The sequence below is a fragment of the Protopterus annectens genome, chromosome 16.part0 (genome assembly GCF_019279795.1).
Source record: "Protopterus annectens isolate FY-2018-M chromosome 16.part0, PAN1.0, whole genome shotgun sequence".
NCBI lineage: Eukaryota > Metazoa > Chordata > Ceratodontiformes > Protopteridae > Protopterus > Protopterus annectens.
Window position 1 is genome coordinate 813,765,328 of NC_056750.1, and position 21,670 is coordinate 813,786,997.

General features: G+C 41.3%; 1 protein-coding gene across 1 annotated transcript in view; it reads right to left on the reverse strand.

Annotated features, from left to right (window-relative positions):
- The window catches only part of CCHR16.PART0H9orf43 (chromosome chr16.part0 C9orf43 homolog), a 1,158,566-nt gene that overhangs the window by 496,967 nt on the left and 639,929 nt on the right, over window positions 1–21,670 (reverse strand). Inside the window, exon 9 of the mRNA XM_044057889.1 lies at window positions 12,262–12,376. Coding sequence (XP_043913824.1) covers window positions 12,262–12,376 — 115 coding nt within the window. The remainder of the gene's footprint in view (window positions 1–12,261; window positions 12,377–21,670) is intronic.

Genomic DNA, 21,670 nt, shown 5'->3' on the forward strand with positions numbered 1-21,670 from the left:
TAAGAAGAGGTCTTTGGAGATGGGTGATCACCTCCCAAGGAAGGATAGTTCCTGGGGGGTGGGATACCTCTGGCCAAGAGCACCTAATCCACAAGAAGCAACACATCGTGTTCTGAAAGGCTTCTAGTGGACCTCATGGAGACTGAGGGAGAAACAGGCCTGTCCATAGAAGAGGCAAACTCGGTGCCCATCTCACCAGTCCGCACCGAGAACAACGGTGCCGAGAGAGACTGGACTACAGGTGTCTGCACAGGGATCAGTGCCGAAGTGGTTGTGAATACCGAAGCTGGAACTGACAACACTGAAGTCAACAATAAAGGCGTTGGTTCCAAGTAAGATGTCGGAGCCGACGTGGTCAAGGTCTGCGCCTACTGAGCGGTCGGTGCCGATACAGTGGTAATAGTCTGAACCAAGGAGCCCCTCGGTGCCGATATAGTGAAGGCTGCAGGAGAAGACGGAGCAGAGATCATTAATGGAGCCGAAGGTCTAGGCACCGAAAGCACTGGGGCTGACTGAGTGAGCTCCAGAGCCGAAACTTTAGCCTTTTTAGGTTTTGGTTGGCGGGAGTCCCCAACCGGGGATGAAGGCAAAGATTTAGCCTTGGTAGGAACATCCAAGATTTTGTTATGGGCTCTAGGAGGGGTTGAAGCCTCCGACCCAGAAATAGCCTCTGAAAAGGGAGATTTAAGAAGTCTCTTCAGCAACAACTTGTTTTTCCTTTCCAACAAAGTTCTATTTGAAAAACAGTACAGGGTGGGTCAACAGATAAGTGGGACGCCCCCAAACAATAAACGCGCAAAGAGTGTGCATCAGATGTAGGTAGTTTGTGTCTACAATCAGAGCATCATTTAAACCCCAGACTACCTTTCTTATCTGCCATGATAGTAAAATTAGATAGTAGAAAAGGGTACCCAGCAATGGTACAAAAGAATATCCGAAGGTATGAAGAAAAAAAAAAAAAAAAAAAAGGAAGATTACCAACAAAAGGGAACTGTACAAAGAAAATCTGAACTTTTTAACTATTGATGTTGTGGACCTCTCTTCTAGCATTCCGCATGATGAGGGTTTGAGTTTTCTATTTTAAAGATGGTACCTTGACACACAATGAATGTGTTTTAATACTACAGCTTTTAGACTTGGTTTTAAAATATAATTATATGTATTATAAAGGTGAATTTTTTCATCAAATGAAGGGGGTAGCAATGGGGGCAAACTCTGCACCTTCTTATGCAAACTTGGTTCTGGCATATTGGGAAGAGAAATATGTATTAGATTCAGTATATAACCACTGTTGGAACTTGTACAGGGGATTTCTGGATGACATTTGCATTTTTTGGTTATCAAGTGAGGAAGAAGTCATGGCTTTTAATGACTATTTACATAACACTACTAGTTTTTAAAATTTTACTCACAATTTTAATAGGGACAAATTAGAGTATCTAGACATTGAAATTTACAAGAGAAATGAAGGATTTAATTCTAAAGTGTACAGGAAAAATATGTTTTGTAATTCCTACCTACATTACAACAGTGCACATCCTACACACTATAAAAGGAACATTGTAAAAGGTCAATGTATTAGATCTAGTAGAATGACATCAAATGATGATGATTTTTAAGAGAGAGATTAATATATTGAATTATATGTTTAGAAACAGAAATTACCCTGAGAAACTTCTGGAATCTGTGGAGAATGAGGTAATAGAAGGTAGGAGAGAAAAAGTTTGCCCTATTCTAGGAGAAGATAGTGTTCCACCTACCCCCCAGGTGTTTCTAGTAGTGAAAATTTTGACAGAGCTTTAAACTTGGAGTATAATGCCAGCTCATGGGTTGTGAGGGACATCCTAGAAAGGGAATGGATGAGATTTTTAGCCTTCACAGATTTAGACATGATACCTAAGGAAAAGTTAAAAGTGGTGTACAAGAATGCTAGGTCTTTGAAAAACCAGAGTACAACAACACTGGAAAAAAGGTTCCAGCAATAAAAGAAATGGAACTTACAAGTGCGGTAGCTGTAGCCAATGTCCTTATATTGTAAACAGTGATAGTTATTCTTTACCATGTAGAAACACAGTATTAAGAAGTAAAGAATTTGGCAACTGTGAAACCTTTGGAGTGGTATACCTCGCAACTTGCCAGGTATGCCAAGCATTCTACATAGGTAAAACCGAACGTAAACTGAAGAGAAGGATATATGAGCACATCTACGACGTGCAAAATGAAAAGGAAACAAGTGCACGGTATAAACACAAACAACATTGTCTTAATGCTAGTTTTTTATTTTATGTTGTTGAAAAAGTTATTATTGATGGAAGGGGTGGTTTATGGGAGGAAAAGATTGAATACCGAGGGCTTTGGTGGCAATTAACACTACAGGCAAATAAATGGCCAGGTTTAAATGAACACATTTCTATTGCCCCAGTTCTCAAAATAAGAGCAGCAAAGTTGTAGGGATTTTCTCCTTTAAACCCCTTTATTCAGTTGACAGCCCTTTTTAATACCTGACATTACATTCCTCACATGACTTCCACATTTCTAGATTTCCAGATTCCTTGTTTTTAAACTTTTAACATTTTAACATCTTCAAGCACTTTATATTTAACATTTAATATTTGTATTTTATTTTTCAAATGCAATTAACATTAATTTTCAATAGATGGAGCTCTTTGTTTTAGAATTAATTTAACTGACCATTTTAAAGGCATTTTAAAAGTATTTTATGTTTGTTGTTCAATGAAAAGTTTTTTAATGATTTTTTTTATTGAGAAGATTTTTAATGAGATTTATGATGGTCTATGTTGTATTGTCTGTCTTTATATATGATGTGTCTATTAAATTTCTTAATGGTCCTGACGTTTTCATTGGATAATTAATGGAATGATGTTCATTAAGGTTTTACTATAAATTATGCCTATGTACTACACGCCCACATCTGATGAAGTAACTTTAAACGAAAACGTATTGTATAAACTTATTTGCTTGAATCTCCCTCTGTGACTTCATTGTTTCGCCTTACATCGCATTTTCCTAGATTCATTTGACACAATACCCATCTTGGATATAGTTGACAAACTTACTAAACTGGGCATAAATCCCTATATAACTCACTGGATTGTCAGCTGGTTCACAGACAGGACCCAGGAAGTCCATATTGATGAGACCACCTCGACTAAGGGACTGGTCACCAGCAGGCTACCTCAGGGCTCAGTGCTAGAACCACTCCTATATGGCATCTACTTCTTGGAGCTAAAGGCTAACGTCAAGGACAGTGGGCTTATCAAGTTTGCAGATGACTGCAAATTGGGCACTATTAGATTCATCCCATGGCATAAACATCTTACACGAGGCTCTAACACAGATAAATAACTTTCCTTGCTGTAAAAAACGCGTTTGCACGGTTTTGCATGTCTGGACAGTGCTGGTTAGCTAGGGCTATATTTATCCTAGCTCTACCAAGTCTCCTCTTCAGTTTTTCCCTTGAAAATAGTCTAACTCTCAACCTAAGTACTTAAAAAGCATCCTACAGTCCAGCACTTGCTCAGACCTAATAGCAAGCATTAATATACCCCGGCACTTGACTGCCCAGCAGGGCAAGGCTCATTATTCACCCCTCACCAACCAGGCGACTAAGCAGCTCACTCTACTATTCAGGCATGACCAAAGGGCAATTTCAGGTATACTCTACAGTCCATGTGGTGAACTGGGTATCCTGAGGCAATGTTACAACTGCCTTACGTACACAGACAACCCTCTCCTCCTACCACAAAACATTAACATATGTGAGAGATGAAATTATATAGCTAAATTGGAGGCTAAGCTCTCTCCACCCAAGACTGGAACAGGCAGTCATGAGGAGAAGGTTAACACTTGCACCAGACCTCCAGCCTCACATAGACATACTAAACCAGCACTGACAAAAAATACACATAAATACAAGAAATCATACTCGGAGGCTCTAAATAAAAACCTGCAAAAGCATCACAGACCTCCAAAGCAAACACCCAAACAACCTGCACCTCCTGTCACAAACCAGACAACACATAAAACACAAAATCAGTGTGCCGCACAATCACAGTCCTTAAGGTGAAATAACATACCTAACACACTAGTAATAGGCGACTCTATAGTCAGGCACATTGACATCACACTCACTAGGCTGGGCAAGGAGAAGGTTACTGTTAGCTGCCTGTCGGGAGCCAGAATCCGCCACATAACACAAGCATTCAGGTCACTCCAGAACAAGTACAAATATGACTTTGTCATTGTTCATGTTGGTGTGAATGACCTGAGAAGTACCTCCCTGGACTACATGAAAAGAGATATGGAAGAGCTCTCTGATCATGTAGCCGAGGCGGGTATGACCCTGACCCTGAGTAGCATCCTGCCCTCACCAAGAATGATGTTGTTGTTGTTGTTTGTCTTTCGGCTTTTCCCAGTAAGGGGTCGCCACAGCGGAACTCCGGTCCGCTAATGATTGGCAGTAGATTTTTACGAAACGGCGAGGTGCCAGCTCGACGCCCAACCTTCAACGAAGGCACGCTCATTTACGCACGCATGTCTTTCAAACGCTACCCAACCGTGGGGAGGACATACAGACTCCACACAGAAGGCACTCCCAAGCCGAGCCAAGAATCGAACGGGAGAACCTCTTGCTGTGAGGTAACAACGCTACTGCTGTACCACCGCAGCATTACTGCAGTATTAAGAAAAATGATCAATTTCAACAATTGGCTAAGCTTCTGGTGTCATTCAAAGGGGATCCAGTGTCTGTCAATCTGGGACGACATGCTCGACAAGCCTCGTTGCTTCGCAAGAGTCGGCTTGCACCTGTCACCCCTAGGCTTTCGAATACTGGCCAAGGCTCTTGCTGCCCCCATAGTGCCTTTTTTAAGCAAGGCTCAAATGTCAAACCCACCTCTGTAAACAGCACAAATAAAAAAATGAGGGTTATGCTACTCAACGCCAGGAGTTTAAATCTCAAAATGTACACACTCGAAGCACTCCTCAGTATGGAGAACGTCGACATCTGTGCAGTAACTGAAACCTGGTTCAAGGCTCCACAGAGCACCCCAGCACTACCGGGCTACAACTCATACCACACATTTCGGCCACAGAACAGGGACCAAAACACAAAAGGAGGGGGTGTATCCATATTCATCAAGGATACCTACACCTCCAGGTTACTGGCGCAGCATGATACCTCCGAGATCATCCATGTGCAACTAACATCAGGCAAATCTGCAATGCAAATTGTGGCCTGCTACAGATCACCCTCTTTGACCCAGGACCACCACTCTGCCTTTCTGGAGACACTGGAAAACATGAAGGTCCTACCGAACACCCTGATATTGGGCGATTTCAATTACCCTACCGTTAACTGGGAAAACTACTCAAGTACAAACTCCCAGGTCCAGCGCTTTCTGGAATTTATCATCTCAAATGCCCTGGATCAGCTGGTAAACTCCCCTACCAGAGGTGAAAACATATTGGACCTGTCATCACCAACATGGGCAACAGGTATTCCACACCGGAGGTCAACCCATCACTGGTTAGATCAGACCATAAACTAGTCACTCTGGATGTCCACACCACACCACCACCTCCAACCAAGGAAACCAAAGTGAAAAACTTTTCTATAGCAAACTTCACCTTACTTAAGACAGAGGTGGTAAGTTTCACAGCCCCCACGCTAAAGGATAACAGTGTCCAAGATGCAGGAACCTTTACAAATGCACTCTATGAGCACCTACAAGGATGCATGGATCGTGCCATCCCTAGCAAAACCAAGAGTCACTCCGCTAATAGAAGGAAACCAGTCTGGTGGACCCCTGCAATAAACAGGCTATACAATAGAAGGAGGAAACTAGTTCAGATAAAAAGCAAATCCCAAGAAGGAAATACATCCCTGATCAGTATCAGTAAGAAACTAAGGTCCCTCATAAAATCCTCCAAGGCTAACTTCGAAAGAAAAATAGCCAAGGATCCGAAAGATAACCACAAAGCCTTCTTTAGCTATGTCAAGAATCTAAGTGGCAACTCGCAGATATGCTCTGAGCTAGTGCAAAATAGCACAAAATATACTGAACCCACTGATATTGCCAACATCCAGGCAGATAGATTCAGTGCAAACTTCACCCCCCTCTCACCCCCAAAAGGGCCCACAACAATACCGGAAAAGTGTAGTGTCCCGGAAATCACAGACGCACAAGTGAAAACAGCCCTTTCAAAAGCCAAAAGCACAGCATCAATGGGGCCAGATGGTGTCCCAGGCTGCATCTTGCACGAACTACACAATGAACTAACCCCCCACCTAAACACACTGTTCAACTCAGCCTCTCCACAGGCTACGTGCCCATAGAATGGTGCACAGCAACAGTTATTCCGCTCCACAAAGGAGGGGCCACAACTGAGCCTGGTAACTATCGCCCCATAAGCCTGACTAGCCTGGTCTGCAAGGCTATGGAGCGCATCATCATGGAACTCATTAACAAAGACATTGGGAACCTCCAAACACTTGACCCGACCCAGTTCGACTTTGTTAAGGGCAGATCATGCCTACTAAACCTGGTTGACTTCTTTGAGACAGTCACCAAGGCCATAGATGAGGGGAAGGTAGTTCACACAGCCTACCTTGACCTCGCCAAGGCTTTTGATATCATTCCCCACTTGGGAATTATAGAAAAACTTACCAGACTGAACATAAACCCCTACGTCACGAGATGAGTTGCCAACTGGCTTATAGACAAAACTCACACGGTAAGAATAGCGGTCCAGGTCCGACTCTAAACCAGTCATAAGTGGTGTCCCACAAGGCTCGGTCCTGGGACCCCTACTGTTCGGCATATACTTCTCAGAAGTACAGGCAAACACAGGAGGACTATGGCTAACCAAGTTCACCGATGACGGCAAACTGGGAGCCGTAACTGACATTCTCCAAAAGGGCCTTACTGAGACGGACACCTGGTGTCAAAGTCATGGTCTCAAGCTAAATACCAAAAAAATGCATAGTCATCCCGTTTGGGAAAAACAAAACACCCATGAATTACCACATAGGTGGCAACCCCCTTAATACAGAAGAGGTAATAAGAGATCTGGGGACCCAGGTAGATAGTAATTTCTCCTTTGACAATCATATTGCCAAAGTAATTAGGAAATCCTTCTATGTAGCCCATCTAATTCCTAAAGGGTTCGCATCTAGAAATAAAGAGGTTATAGTGCCCCTCTACTCGTCACTCATCAGACCCATCATAGAGTACAATACCCCATTTGGGATGTACCTCACAAGACACTTCCTACAGCTGGAAAGACCACAAAAGTACCTCACCAAGAGGATTACTGGCCTCAAACATATGTCCTATGCAGCCCAACTGGAGAAATTCCAGCTGTACTCAGTCGCACAATGCTTACTCAGATGTGATCTCTGCCTGACTTACAAAGCCATGTTCAACTCAGAATTGATGGACATGCTCCACCTAAAGAAATCCAAGTCACTGTGAGCCACTTGCTCTAGTGAGCTAAACCTTGCCACAACAATAAATAGAACATGCTGGAGGGATAGATTCCTGTCACAGAGACTCCCCATGGTTTGGAACAAAATTCCTAACTACATTAGGCAGAGCCCCTCACTAACACTCTTCAAAAGAAACCTTGACGAGTGGATGGGTAACAGAAAATACACCCCTGGGATCACGTCATTGGCTCTTCTTAACAGAGGTTCAGTTAATTAATCAATGGGGTGGTGAAAGCTGACACTCTCTGGCTAGGCTTATATATGCCTTCGGGCAGATAGCCTAGTACCTACCTATGAACCTATAACTGGTGCTAAAGTCATAGATTAAAACTCAATGCCAAGAAATGCATTATAGTGTTTTTTGGGAAAACTGCCATCCAAGCTAATTACCCCATCAATAAGACACCTCCAAGAGTTGACCCAATAGTGAGGGATCTGGGAATATATGTAGATAGTAATCTGGCCTTTGACCAACATATGGTCAAGGTAGTAAGAAATTCATTCTATGCCACCCACCTTATAAGTAAGGACAAGGTATCAAGGTCCAAGGAAGTCAAAGTGCTACTGTATTTGGCCCTTATCAGACCCATCTTTGAGCATAACACCTCCCTTTGGCATGTACCTTACCAGACATACGCAACAGCTGGAACACCCATAAAGGTTCATTACCAGGAGAATCCATGGTTTAAACACATTGTCCTAAACGGATCACCTTAAAGCCCTATCTCTATGCTTGGTCTCCTACAGGTTTCTATGCCTGACATACAAGGCATAGGTTCATAGGTTGGTACTAGGCTATCGGCCCTAGGGCCTATACAAGCCTAGCCATAACAATTCCCTGGCTATTTCTTCCCACACTATTTACTTCCCTGGACTGCTGTCTAGCAGAGCAACTGATGTGATCCCTGGGGTGAATTTCCTTTCTCCCATCCAATCATCAAGGTTCCTTTTGAAGACGGCCAAAGAGGCACTCTGCTTGACATGTATGGATGGTCTATTCCAGAGTCTGGGGAGTCTCTAGGTCAGGAACCTATCTCTCCAGCATGTTTTGTTTATTGTGATGACAAGGTTTAGATCTCTGGAGTGTGTGGCTCTGAGGGATTGGGATTTCTTTAAGTGTAGTATGTCCAACAGCTCTGGGTTTGACATGGCTTTGTATGTTAAGCAGAGATCGCCTCTGAGTAGACGATATGTGACAGAGTATAGCTGGAGTTTTTTAAGGCGGTCAGCATAGGGCATCTGCTTTAGGCCTGTGATTCTTTTAGTGAGGTGTTTCTGCGGCCTTTCCAGTTGTTGCAGATGTCTTGAGAGGTACATACCAAATGAGGCATTGTATTTTATAATGGGATCTAATGAGGGATGAGTACAGTGGGACAATGACCTCCTTTTTTCTGGATGAAAAGCCCTTAGTGATGAGGTGTGCCACATAGAAGGATTTCCTGACTGTTGTGGTGATGTGGTTATTGAAGGTGAGACCACTGTCCCTCTGTGTCCCTAAGTCTCTTATCACACTTTCAGTGTTTAGTGTACTGCCACCTATGTGGTAATTCACGGGTACATGTTTTTTCCCAAAGGGGATAATTATACATTTCTTGGCATTGAGCTGGAGCCCATGGCTCTGGAACCAAGCATCTGTTTCTGTAAGGCCCTTTTGTGGAGTATCCACATCATTTGGGGATTCAATAATCTAATCATCCTTGGATGCATCTCTGATGGACCTTTTGCACATACACAAAATGAACAGCATCAGAACCAGTAGATTCAAGGATTTAAATTTTGCTTGTGACATAAATAAGATATGTTGCCAAGACAGATATGTGTCTCAGAGGATCCCCATGCTCTGGAACAGGCTCCCCATCCATGTGAAGTAGAGACTATCCCTAACCCTATTTAAGCATAACCTTGACCAATGGATGGGAATTCAGAAAAAATCATCCCCCAATTCTGGCCCCCACATATTTGATGGACAGAAGCAGACAGTAATTCCCAGACTAACATAACCTCCCATAAACTCTAGAAACCTCCTAACATACCCCCTCCTAATAAATGCCCATGATACATACGGACAGAAAAGGGTTAGGTTTAACAGCTACGTTTATAAAGGCCCTGGTGGTCATTAACCTAGTATATACTTGTGAAACCTTGAATACTCTGTACTGCTATGTCAATGTAATTTGTATACCACACACTTGCTAGAGCTGTTCTGAAGTGATATTCAAATTGTTGTGTAATTATATTTTTCTGTCACTATTTTGCCTTGTATTGATATTTTGGTGTGGATAATGTTGTAAGGAGTCTTTTATCAGCACAATCCACGTAGTTAAAAAGCAAACAAAATAAATACATTTATGAATGAATAATATGAGGAAGAACAAGGAACATTCCTATTTTTCCAAAAGGAACCCTGTGAAGTAATCAGGAGAAATAGTAAAGCAAGGGCCTAAGCAGAACAAACTCAACTGCATTCTCACCTACAGTACAGATTCAACACAAGTATTTAATGTGGTAAAGACATTTTGGCCAATATTAACTGAGGATGAGAAACTAAGGAAAATTGTAGGAGACACACCAAAGATTGTCTTTAAGAATAAGAACATGAAGAGGCTACTATGTAATAAGGACGGTTTCCCAAACAAACGGGTCCACAAGACACGGGACCTTTAGGTGTGGGAAATGTAAAGCTTGTCCTTTCATTGATAGCACCAGCCTCTTTCTACATCCTACTATGGGCAGAGAATACTCTTTTGGAGTGAATGCTACATGTAATAGTAAACACCTAGTTTACTTAGCTACATGTTTGAAATGTGCTGCTTACTATGTAGGCAAAACAGATCAACGTCTAAAAGTTAGGATTTTACGTCACTTGAGATATTCAACATAAACATCAAAAGAATGCACTTGCTAACCATGTCCTGTTGAATCCGCCGCATACATTTAAATTTAAAGTAATTGAGTGCATTTTTGAAGGAAACAGAGGTGGAGATATCCAGAATTTAATGGAAATTAGTAAAGTGGGTTGGATTGTGAATTTAAGAGCAGATCTCTATCCTTGGCTGAATGCGGTGGTTCCGCTAAAACCCAGTCTAAGAAGTAAGTGACTGAGTATTGGTTGAAAATAGAGGCTCACCCTTTCTCTGTTGTATGAATGGCTACTAGCTGATTGGTTGTAAAGGAGGTGTTCCCTGAATGAAGACTAATCTTTGGTCAGTTTTTATTTAATTCATGAAAAGAGAGCCATAGTAATGAACAAACTGATGAAGGCTATTGCCGAAAGCGCGTATCGTTGATACAAGGCTCTTATTTTTAAACTTAAACCTTTTGTATTGAAGTATTTTAACAGTTTTTTACAAAGTTCTAAAAATAGCTACTATGGTGGTGTGCCTGTGCCTAGGATCGTGTTGTATTTCACTTTTACTTTGAGACACCTTTGTCAGCTTAGAGTTTAGTTTTGTTCCTGTTCACCTTATTAGTAAGGTCAAGGTATCCAGGTCCAAGGAAGTCATAGTGCCACTTTATTTGACCCTTATCAGACCCATCTTTGAGCATAATGCCTCCTTTAGCATGTACCTGACCAGACACATGTAACAGCTGGAACATCCATAAACGTTCCTTACCATGAGAATCCATGTATAAACACATTGTCCTATACAGATCACCTTAAAGCCCTATCACTATATTTGGTCTCCTACAGGTTTCTATGCCTGGCATACAAGGCATCCTTGGATGCAGCTCTGATGAATTGTTTGCACATATGCAAAATGAACAGCTACAGAACCACTAGATCCAAGGATTTTAATTTTGCTTGTGACATAAATAAGACATGTTGCCAAGACAGATATGTGTCTCAGAAGATCCCCATACTCTGGAACAGGCATCCCATCCATGTGAAGTAGAGACCATCCCTTACCCTATTTAAGAATAACCTTGACCAATGGATGGGAAATCAGGAAAAAATCACCCCCAGTTCTGGTCCCCACATATTTGATGGACAGAGGCAGACAGTAATTCCCAAACTAACATAACCCCCACATAAACTCTAGAAACTTCCTAACATACCCCCTCCTAATAAATGCCCATGATACATACGGACAGAAAAGGGTTAGGTTTAACAACTACTTTTATAAAGGCCCTGGTGGTCGATATCCTAGTATATACTTATGACCCCTACAATACTCTGCATTGCTATGTCAATGTAATTTGCATACCACACACTTGCTAGAGCTGTTCAGCAGTGATATTCAAATTGTTGTGTAATTATATTTTTCTATCATTATTTTGCCTTGTATTGATATTTTGGTGTAGATAATGTTGAAAGGGGTCTTTTATCAGCACAGTCCACCTAGTTAAAAAGCATACAAAATAAATAAATTTATGAATGAATTTGAAAAATGATTTTCTTGTAGGTAGTCATTTCAGTATCTCTGTCTCAAAAGACGTTGGGAATTTTCTTGGAATACATGGAAATAGCAAACCACCAGAATGACTCTTTATACATAATTAAAGGTGACACTATCATAATCCTGTGCAAAGTGGAATAAGTAAAGTAAGTTCAACATACTTCAGATGTTATCTCCCTTTTCATGATGTAAAATGCACTCCTACCATATGGAAGACCTTTGTAAGGCCACAAATGCTGCTGCTGTGGAAGAAGGGACAAGGCTGTAACTGTGATTAGCACTCAGCAATGTGCCCCTTCAAAATCTATTCATGAATTCCTTCTTAGCAAAACAGAGGCCAGAGCATGGAGCTACCTGAAGTGTCAATGATGCCAGAAGATCCAGCTACAGAAACATACTTCTTCCAGAGGTATGGCTGGTTACGAATACTGGCTAACTTCACACCTCCCCTCTTCTGAGTAGCTGAAGGCTGCAGATAAAAAAATGCAGGTATTTTAGTGTACAGTGCAAGGCAATAAGCACATTTGAGAATTCTTAAGTGGCATTCCACAAAAAAAGTAAAATATTTTAAAAGCAAAATGAATGCAGCCTGCAAGTTATCCATATAAATAATTAGAAAGGTTTAGCTAAATAATGTGACTCTTCTAACAAATTAACAGAATTCTTGTATATAACAAAATATCTTTCTTTCAGGAAAAAAAACATGGGGGAACTAATAGAAGTGAATAAAGACTGGTATCAATTTTAAAAGATAATTTTGGGTCACCATGTTCTATAAAAAATTCAGTTCATATCAGACAACAAAGCAGAAACTACGCTAATGGTTGCATATGAATAGAGGCTTCAAAACAAATCTGAGCAGCAGTATTCTTTACATTCTACAACAGGGTTGCTCACTTTTAAAGCAATAAAGTTTTTACAACAGGAATACAGTCATGCCGAGGTTGCTACAAGATGTAAAGTCTGATGAATATATAAGTTTTTAAGGAGAGATAACAGGTTTTGTCAAATCCAATTATGTAGCAACACATAAATAAATATAATAAATAATTATAAATCCCTAGGTTGAGTTAGCTAAATCTCCTCTGCAACATCTCTACAAAAGTAGCATTGTGTTTATTTTATTTTTTGATTGGCCTGGGACAATCAAAAATAAATAAACACGGAGCTACTTCTGTTTAATGCGAAACATTGCAGTTCTGCATTAAACAGAAGTAGCTCTGTTTTGCGATTTTTTGATTGGCCCGTATACCGGTATACGGGCCAATCAAAAATCGCTAAACACGGAGCTACTTATATTTAATGCGGAACTGAGATGTTACGCATTAAACACAAGAAGCTCCATGTTTAGTGATTTTTGATTGGCCCGTATGCCAGTATACGGGCCAATCAAATAAAAAAAAACAAAGCGGAGGCTGCCCGGGATTTAAACCGGCAGTGCGGGACTCTGGATCAGGCTGCTGATCTCGGGACAGTCCCGCCCAAAAAGGGATGTCTGGCAACCCTGGGTATATCTCACAGACGATACCGCTTCACTGGAGCAAGCTCACCATCCACATAAAACAAAGATCCATCCCTGTCCATATTTAAGAGCAAGTTGGATCTATGGATGGGTAATCGAAATCCTAGGACAACCCCTTGTACTACTGATGGACAGAGTTCATTCCTAAATGCTTTATCCTTTGCATGGGTCCCCTCAAATTATCTATGGTTACTCTCATTAGGGGTGATATACAATTATTGACAATGGGATAGGTAAGGGTAAATTAACACCAAGTGGGATAGGTTAACTTCAGCACTAAAAGGGAAACTGGCTAGGCTTAAAATGGCCCACAAGGGCAGCTAGTACTTTCCTATGAACCTATGAACCTTTACATAAATGAAGCCTCTGTTAAAAAGCATAGTCGTGTGAAAGTACAGTTACACGAAGTACTCATCATAACAGTAGGTGATTAAGTCCTTTGCTAATTTATTGGTATCCATGACATTTTGGTACTGACATTCATCTCATCTAGCATCCACCACTAACCTTTTAAGCTTACAACAAAAATAATGAGTTTTATGATTTCTTTACTCTTTTTCTTCCTGGCCGGCATATTCAGAGTGACCACTGGGGACAGCTCACAGTATCTAAAAGGCAGCACAGAACACAGAGCCCACGTGCAAATGCAATAGACCCTAAAGCACAAGCATGGGAAGCATTCACTGCCCCCCCCCCCAAAAAAAAAAGCAGGGTGCAAGGGAGTTACAGGGTTCACTGGAAACTTAAATATATACACAGCAGTCTCATCCAAATAGGCAGTCTGAGTCCATTCAATCCAACCACCATTTAATTAGGACAAACTGCATTCCATCTTTAGCCTTGTGCTTTAAGTAAACTGGATACTTAAATATACACAGAGCAGTTTCATCCAAACAGGCAGTCTGAGTCCATTCAATCCAATCACAATTTAATTAAGAAAAACTGTGTACCACCTCTAGGTTAGTGGCATCCAGTCTTTTGCATATATTTTAGCCTACACAGTGACTAGTCTGAAGACAGGTGCTTCAGTGTCCTAGTTTGTAAGCAATAGCATTATAGTCTGAAACCCTGTGACGGATCCACACAGTTTACCTGATTTTTGATGCCCTAAGCCATTGAACTGCTGTGTGTTTGTAGGTGTGCTTAATGTTAGATTGATATGCTGTTAATTGAATAAATACATGATATGCTGCTTGATGTTATATACATACATGAAACTTAAAAGAATTATGCTTCAAAGGCAAGCCTTGCACACTGATGCTGGTATAACTGAACTTTAGTTAACCTTTGGAGTTGTTTGCCAGTTTAAAAGTTGTTTACCAGACAGAGGGGGATTTCAAAGAGGAACTATACCACAGGTGTGTGGGCAAACGGCTTTCTGAAAGGAGGAAGTAATGTATAAAACTAGACATTACGGGGCTTGTTGACAACTCAGGAAATGATTTGTAATGTTTTAAAAACAGTTCATTAGCTCATGAATAAACTGGTGATCTAAATATCATCAGCTGAATGATTACCTAATGACCTAGGTGTAATCAATTGAACCTATTGACCCTATGGCATGCTCAAACCTATAAAAGGCTCAGAGGTTGGTAATAGACTGGAACTCATCATCATCCGGATCTGATTGAAGCAAGAGCCTGAACTGAGCATACAGCATTGCCTGCCAGTGTCGGCCCTGTCTTGACTGAACAGATAGCTGTACTGAATAGGTTTGGAGTCCCCCTATCAGTGGCAAAGATGATTTTCTTTTTGCATATGCTTGTAAGTACATGATTTAACAGTTTTATAATTGTTAATGTGATAGGTCATAGGTTAGGTTTTGCATATTAATGTGATAGGTTTTTTTTGCATATTGACTAGTCAATTGCTTTTTTGTTACAAACCTTAATTGTTAAAAGCTAAAAATAAAATTGCTAAAGTTTGAGCCTTGGTCTCTTGTGTCATCTCTAATACTGTATTAACCACAGAATTTAGTAACCTGACCAGAACAGCTGGCGTAGTCGGCAAGATCTGTGGTTTGCAGTAGATATGTCACAACAGCCAATGTTTTTTCCATTTAAGCACCTAGGTGTAGGGTTAAATAAGAAACAATCTGTAGATGCCAAAAGTAAGGGAGGGGCAAATGTTGAATTTCCAGCATTGTTTGGAAAATGGGACCCCCTTGCTAAGGTATTGAGTCAGGTTTCACCTCCACCTTCCCCTAAGTCCTCACCAGTAAACCCAGTAGACCCTGAGGAGCTGGCAAAGGCCTTATCAGGTTTAAAATTGGAGGATAAGGGAAAGAAGGTGAAAGAGGGAGTGGGGGCAGCTGGATGGCTGTTCTTTGAAGCAATACAGGAGTCCCTCTTGGCTTGGTTTCTTCGGGTCTGGGATACAGGGGGAGAGGCGGTGTCACTGAGTGATGAAGAGATGCACCAGTGTGCCTGTTTAGTATTTCACCCCCGGCTGAAGCAGATAGTGAACAATTGTGACCATAAAGATCCCCATATCAATACATTGGTGGTATGGTTAGCCTCAGCCTTTCGGGCCACTTGACGCGATGCTACAGCAGTAGCAGAGGAGTGCAAATCCTGGAAAACGATAGCTGAAGCAATCCAACAGCTAAGGGAAATGGCCATGTTAGCAACTATTTACTCATTAGAAATGATAAATGGGGAGTTGCATATTCCAAAAGGGCCAGACGGACAAATCTTTACTGGTAATATGAGGAATAAGTTAATTAAAAATGCCCCACAATGGTGGAAAGGGCAGCTTATGGCTGACTTGGCAGGGTGTATTGGCCAACCGATATGGGATGTAATGTCTACTTTAAACCAGCTGGCAGAGCTGGTAGAAGAGAAAGAGCAGAGGAAAGCCAGAAAGGCAAATACAGACAAGTTAAAAAGCACGGGTAGTGAAAAAGTAACAAGGAGACAGATGTTTCTAGATTTGCTAAGATGGGGGGTAGAAGCTGCAGAAATAGATGGAATAACTACAGAAGAAATATACAAAAAATGGAAACAGAAGCAGAAAGGAAGAGAATCAGATCTTTCAGGAAAACAAACCCCTGCAAAAAGCCCAAACAGAAGTACCACTGAAGGGAAGAAAGGGTGGAATCAGTTGTATCCTGACATCCCCACTGATGAGGAGCTAGCACAATGGCAGAGGGAGAGTTTACTGATGAAAGAGATTGGGGAGAGAAGGGTGGAGAACCCCAATGGAAAAAATGGAAGCAAATTGACTAGAAGGCGGGTCCCCAGTAGCTAGAGGCACAGTTAGAGCCATTACACCTGGGGACCGGCCTTCGTGCCTCTTACCATTTTTTGGAGGGGACCACAACACGTAATGGCTTTAGTAGATACTGGATCAGAAATAACTATTTTGCAGGCAACCCCGTAAATTCCGTGGACAGTCTGTGGAGATTGATGGATATGGGGGCAAAGGCGATAGGTGTCAAAACCAAAGTAAGAATAGCCTTTGGGGATGGTATTCCTAGTGCCATTGTAGCCGTGATAGCTCCTGTACCAGAACACATTTTAGGAATAGATGTTCTAAAGGGTAGGACCTTAGAAACTACAGTAGGGCCATTTAGATTTGGAGTACGGCACTGTTCAGTCAATGCAGTCAAGGCTGTTGTTCGAGGTGATGCCAAGTGGGAACCTTTGCATATTCCCACACCAAAAGTGGTGACCAACATCAAACAATATCGTGTTCCAGGGAGCCATTCAGAAATTACTGAAACAATCCAGGAATTACTTCGTGTTGGCATACTCGAACCAACTGTGAGCCCATTTAATAGCCCAGTGTGGCCTGTCAAAAAACCTGATGGTTCCTGGCGTATGACGGTAGATTATCGGGGCTTGAATAAGGTGGCTCCACCTTTAACTGCAGCAGTGCGGACATTGTTACCATTGTAGAGACTTTCTTCTTCTGCTGGGCGTACCATGCAGTTTTGGACTTAGCAAATGCTTTCTTCTCCATACCTATAGCAGAAGAGAGTAGGGCTCAATTTGCATTTACCTGGGAGGGGAGGCAATATACCTTCCAGGTACTTCCACAAGGATATCTTCACAGCCCAACCCTTTGCCATGGGCTGGTGGCCAGAGATCTGGCTAAGTTGCAGTTAAATAAAGTGACTGTATTCCATTACATTGATGACGTCCTGATTACAGGAGAAAAGCCGGATGTGGACATTGCATTGAAAACAGTGATTGAACACCTTCAGAGCCGAGGGTGGGCAATAAATGAGGATAAAACACAGCAGGGAACATCAGTGAAATTCCTGGGTATGATATGGAATGGAGCAAAAAGAGAAATACCTGCATCGGCCTTAGAAAGCATTCAAAAGATTGCAGTCCCAAAAACAAAACAGCAGGCACAAGCCTTTTTGGGAGCAATGGGCTTTTGGAGAGCATTTGTACCACACCTTGGGCAAGTTTTACGACCTATTCACTATGTGACTAGAAAGAACTGTGACTTTCAGTGGGGTCCTAAACAGCAGATGGCCTTCGAGGAAGCGAAAAAAGCCTTGCAACAAAGTGTGGGACTGGGTCCAATAGACCCACAGCAACCTTTTGTTTTAGAAGTGACTGTTGCTAATAATGTCATGTCTTGGGGATTGTGGCAAAAGAATGATGTGGGAAAGAAAAGACCACTGGGAGTTTGGTCTAAATCCCTGACCGGAGCACAGACTAGATACAGCCCTCTCGAACAGCATGTACTGGCTGTATATACTGCCTTGATTCATGTAGAGGGCTGACCAAACAACAGACGGTGACAGTAAAAGTAGACTACCCAATCCAGGGGTGGTTACGAGACAATACTCTGATGACTTCTACTGGAAGCTGGGAAGAGCGTTGTTTGCAGTGACTACCAAACCCACCTTGACATGGAATTTGACCAGCACAGAATACATCAGAACTGTTTGTAGATTAAACTGTGACAGACATCCAGAGAAATGCACTGCCAATCCTGCTGGGGGCTTATATCAGAGACTGAATGAATCAGGATTTTCTCTGGCTGAGTCTCCATTAGATTCTTCCTGCATAGCCGAATTTCAAAGGGAAAACAGCACTGCAGAAACCAGATCTCCAAATTTGGAGATATATGCTATGGACAACAATTCAACTGTATTTGATGGTTTGGGACATATAGTAAGATATACAAGAGGATGTAAAACTGTAAGTAGTGCTAGAATTGTTCAGTATATTAAAACCATTAGATTTCACATGTGAAAATGACTCTTGCATATTGATCTTTGATTATCTTGCTAGTAAAAAGGGAACAAAACAAGTTTGTCCATTTGTAGCATTGCCTTTGCAATTCGGAAGTAATTGGTGGGTGCCTCAGATAGAATCTAATCTCATTGATTATAATGATATGCCCATTGATTTAGCAGGATGTGAGACCTGGCCCCAGGGGTGGGTGTGCATGCTAATTAAAAGAAAGCCTCATCCATGTTTACATAATGGGACTGGAGAATGTGCTTGGCATAGATATATAGTGAATGGGACAGACATTTATCAACTCAATGATACCACAGCTTGTGTAGTATCCTCCTGTAAGCTGGCTTGGAGTGATGGAACAATCACAGACAGTGGAGCACATTGTAAAAGTAATGTACATGCAATCATTGATTTTTGTACTGGGGAATTGATCAGATTGACTAGATGGATGGACATCACATTAAATGCTAGCATAGAACCATTGCACACTTTTAGATGGCCATCTCTAGTCCACCGGACTTTAAACAAATTAAGCAGGAAGGGCAAGCTGTACTGCTCCTGCTGAATAAGACTTTACATGATGCGCATCAAACTGTAATTAAAATGATTAAAGACAAAGGTACCATTCTTCAAATTGCAAGCGAAATTCAAGACATGTCTGTTTCACATTGGTATGATATTTTTATGTGGTCACCAAAGGCTTCTGCCTGGTTTAACTTGCTTTTACACCCTTTATTGCTGACCACAATAGTTTCAGTGTTGTTCTGCTTAATTTCCTACTGCATTTATTGTAAGGTCATGAAAAAATACAATAAGATGCTGTCAATTTTGCACATTATTAGAAGCACACAGCGATCATTGCTTAGTGCAAGGGGTGGCCTGTGACGGATCCACACAGTTTACCTGATTTTTGATGCCCTAAGCCATTGAACTGCTGTGTGTTTGTAGGTGTGCTTAATGTTAGATTGATATGCTGTTAATTGAATAAATACATGATATGCTGCTTGATGTTATATACATACATGAAACTTAAAAGAATTATGCTTCAAAGGCAAGCCTTGCACACTGATGCTGGTATAACTGAACTTTAGTTAACCTTTGGAGTTGTTTGCCAGTTTAAAAGTTGTTTACCAGACAGAGGGGGATTTCAAAGAGGAACTATACCACAGGTGTGTGGGCAAACGGCTTTCTGAAAGGAGGAAGTAATGTATAAAACTAGACATTACGGGGCTTGTTGACAACTCAGGAAATGATTTGTAATGTTTTAAAACAGTTCATTAGCTCATGAATAAACTGGTGATCTAAATATCATCAGCTGAATGATTACCTAATGACCTAGGTGTAATCAATTGAACCTATTGACCCTATGGCATGCTCAAACCTATAAAAGGCTCAGAGGTTGGTAATAGACTGGAACTCATCATCATCCGGATCTGATTGAAGCAAGAGCCTGAACTGAGCATACAGCATTGCCTGCCAGTGTCGGCCCTGTCTTGACTGAACAGATAGCTGTACTGAATAGGTTTGGAGTCCCCCTATCAGTGGCAAAGATGATTTTCTTTTTGCATATGCTTGTAAGTACATGATTTAACAGTTTTTATAATTGTTAATGTGATAGGTCATAGGTTAGGTTTTGCATATTAATGTGATAGGTTTTTTTGCATATTGACTAGTCAATTGCTTTTTTTTGTTACAAACCTTAATTGTTAAAAGCTAAAAATAAAATTGCTAAAGTTTGAGCCTTGGTCTCTTGTGTCATCTCTAATACTGTATTAACCACAGAATTTAGTAACCTGACCAGAACAAACCCCTCCCCCGCTGACATCCTGCCGATCAGGTTTTAACTCTCTCCTTCCTAACAGACACTGACATTTACTACTCCTGCTACTCAAACTATTGTTTTCTCTTATATTTTCTTCACTTCTTCTAGACTTGTTACTCCTATTATTTATATCTTCCTGTCTTTAGTGGAGCTGCATGCCTTCAAGGATGTCACTCTTGGTCTCCCCCCTTCCTTTCTTATTGCTCCTTGCCTGAGACAGTTACTAAACCAGTTTCCACACTGAGCTATTTGTGCACAGTCAACATCGATTCAGTGCATTCAACTGTCTCTTTAGTGTGTTTTTATTTTTCTATAGAGTGTCCCTGCAAGCAACTAGTATTTAACAGTGAAGTCTGCAGTTTGAAAACCAGTCTGTGGGTTATATTTGTAAGTAAACTATAAATATGGCAACCTAAAACAAAGAACTTTGCCCACTATAATAGCTCCATTTTCTTAAATCACAGAAGTCCCGTTGGTACTTTTCTCCGTTAACTGTGCTCAATTCATTGTTTTTAGACGTCCACTGTCTCCCTTAATTTATTTCTCTTCTTGAGTTCTCAGACAGTATTTTTCCAGAGCTGAATTACTGCATTCTGGCTTACTTTTTCTTATTGTTTTGGTGGTCTGTGGGGGTCAGGATTGCCAGACGTCCCTATTTGAGCGGGACTGTCCTGGGATCAGCAGCCCGATCCCGAGTCCCACACTGCCGGTTTAAATTCCGGTGAAACAGCCCTCTGCTTTTTTTTTTTTTTTTTTTTTTGATTGGCCGGTATACCGGCATACGGGCCAATCAAAAATTGCTAAACACGGAGCTGCTTGTGTTTAATACAGAACATCAGGCAGTTCCGCATTAAACACAGCTCCGTTTTTCGAGTTTTTGATTGGCTCTTATGCCAGTATACAGGCCAATCAAAAATCGTTAAATGTGGAGCTGCTTGTGTTTAATGCGGAACTTCTTGATGTTCCATATTAAACAGAAGTAGCTCTGTGTTTAAAGACCTTTTTTTTTTTGGTCCTGACTTTGTCCCTACCTGGCCAGTCAGAAATCTAGCAACCCTGGTGGGGGTTGAGGCAGACTTTTGGACTTTGCATTTCAAAGTCCGTAAAATCTCCTTACATTACACAGTTTTTCAAATAGTCAAGTGCAATTTTTTACTTTTATCACCATTATTCAGGTCAAGGTGATACTGGACTAAGTCTCCTACTAAAACT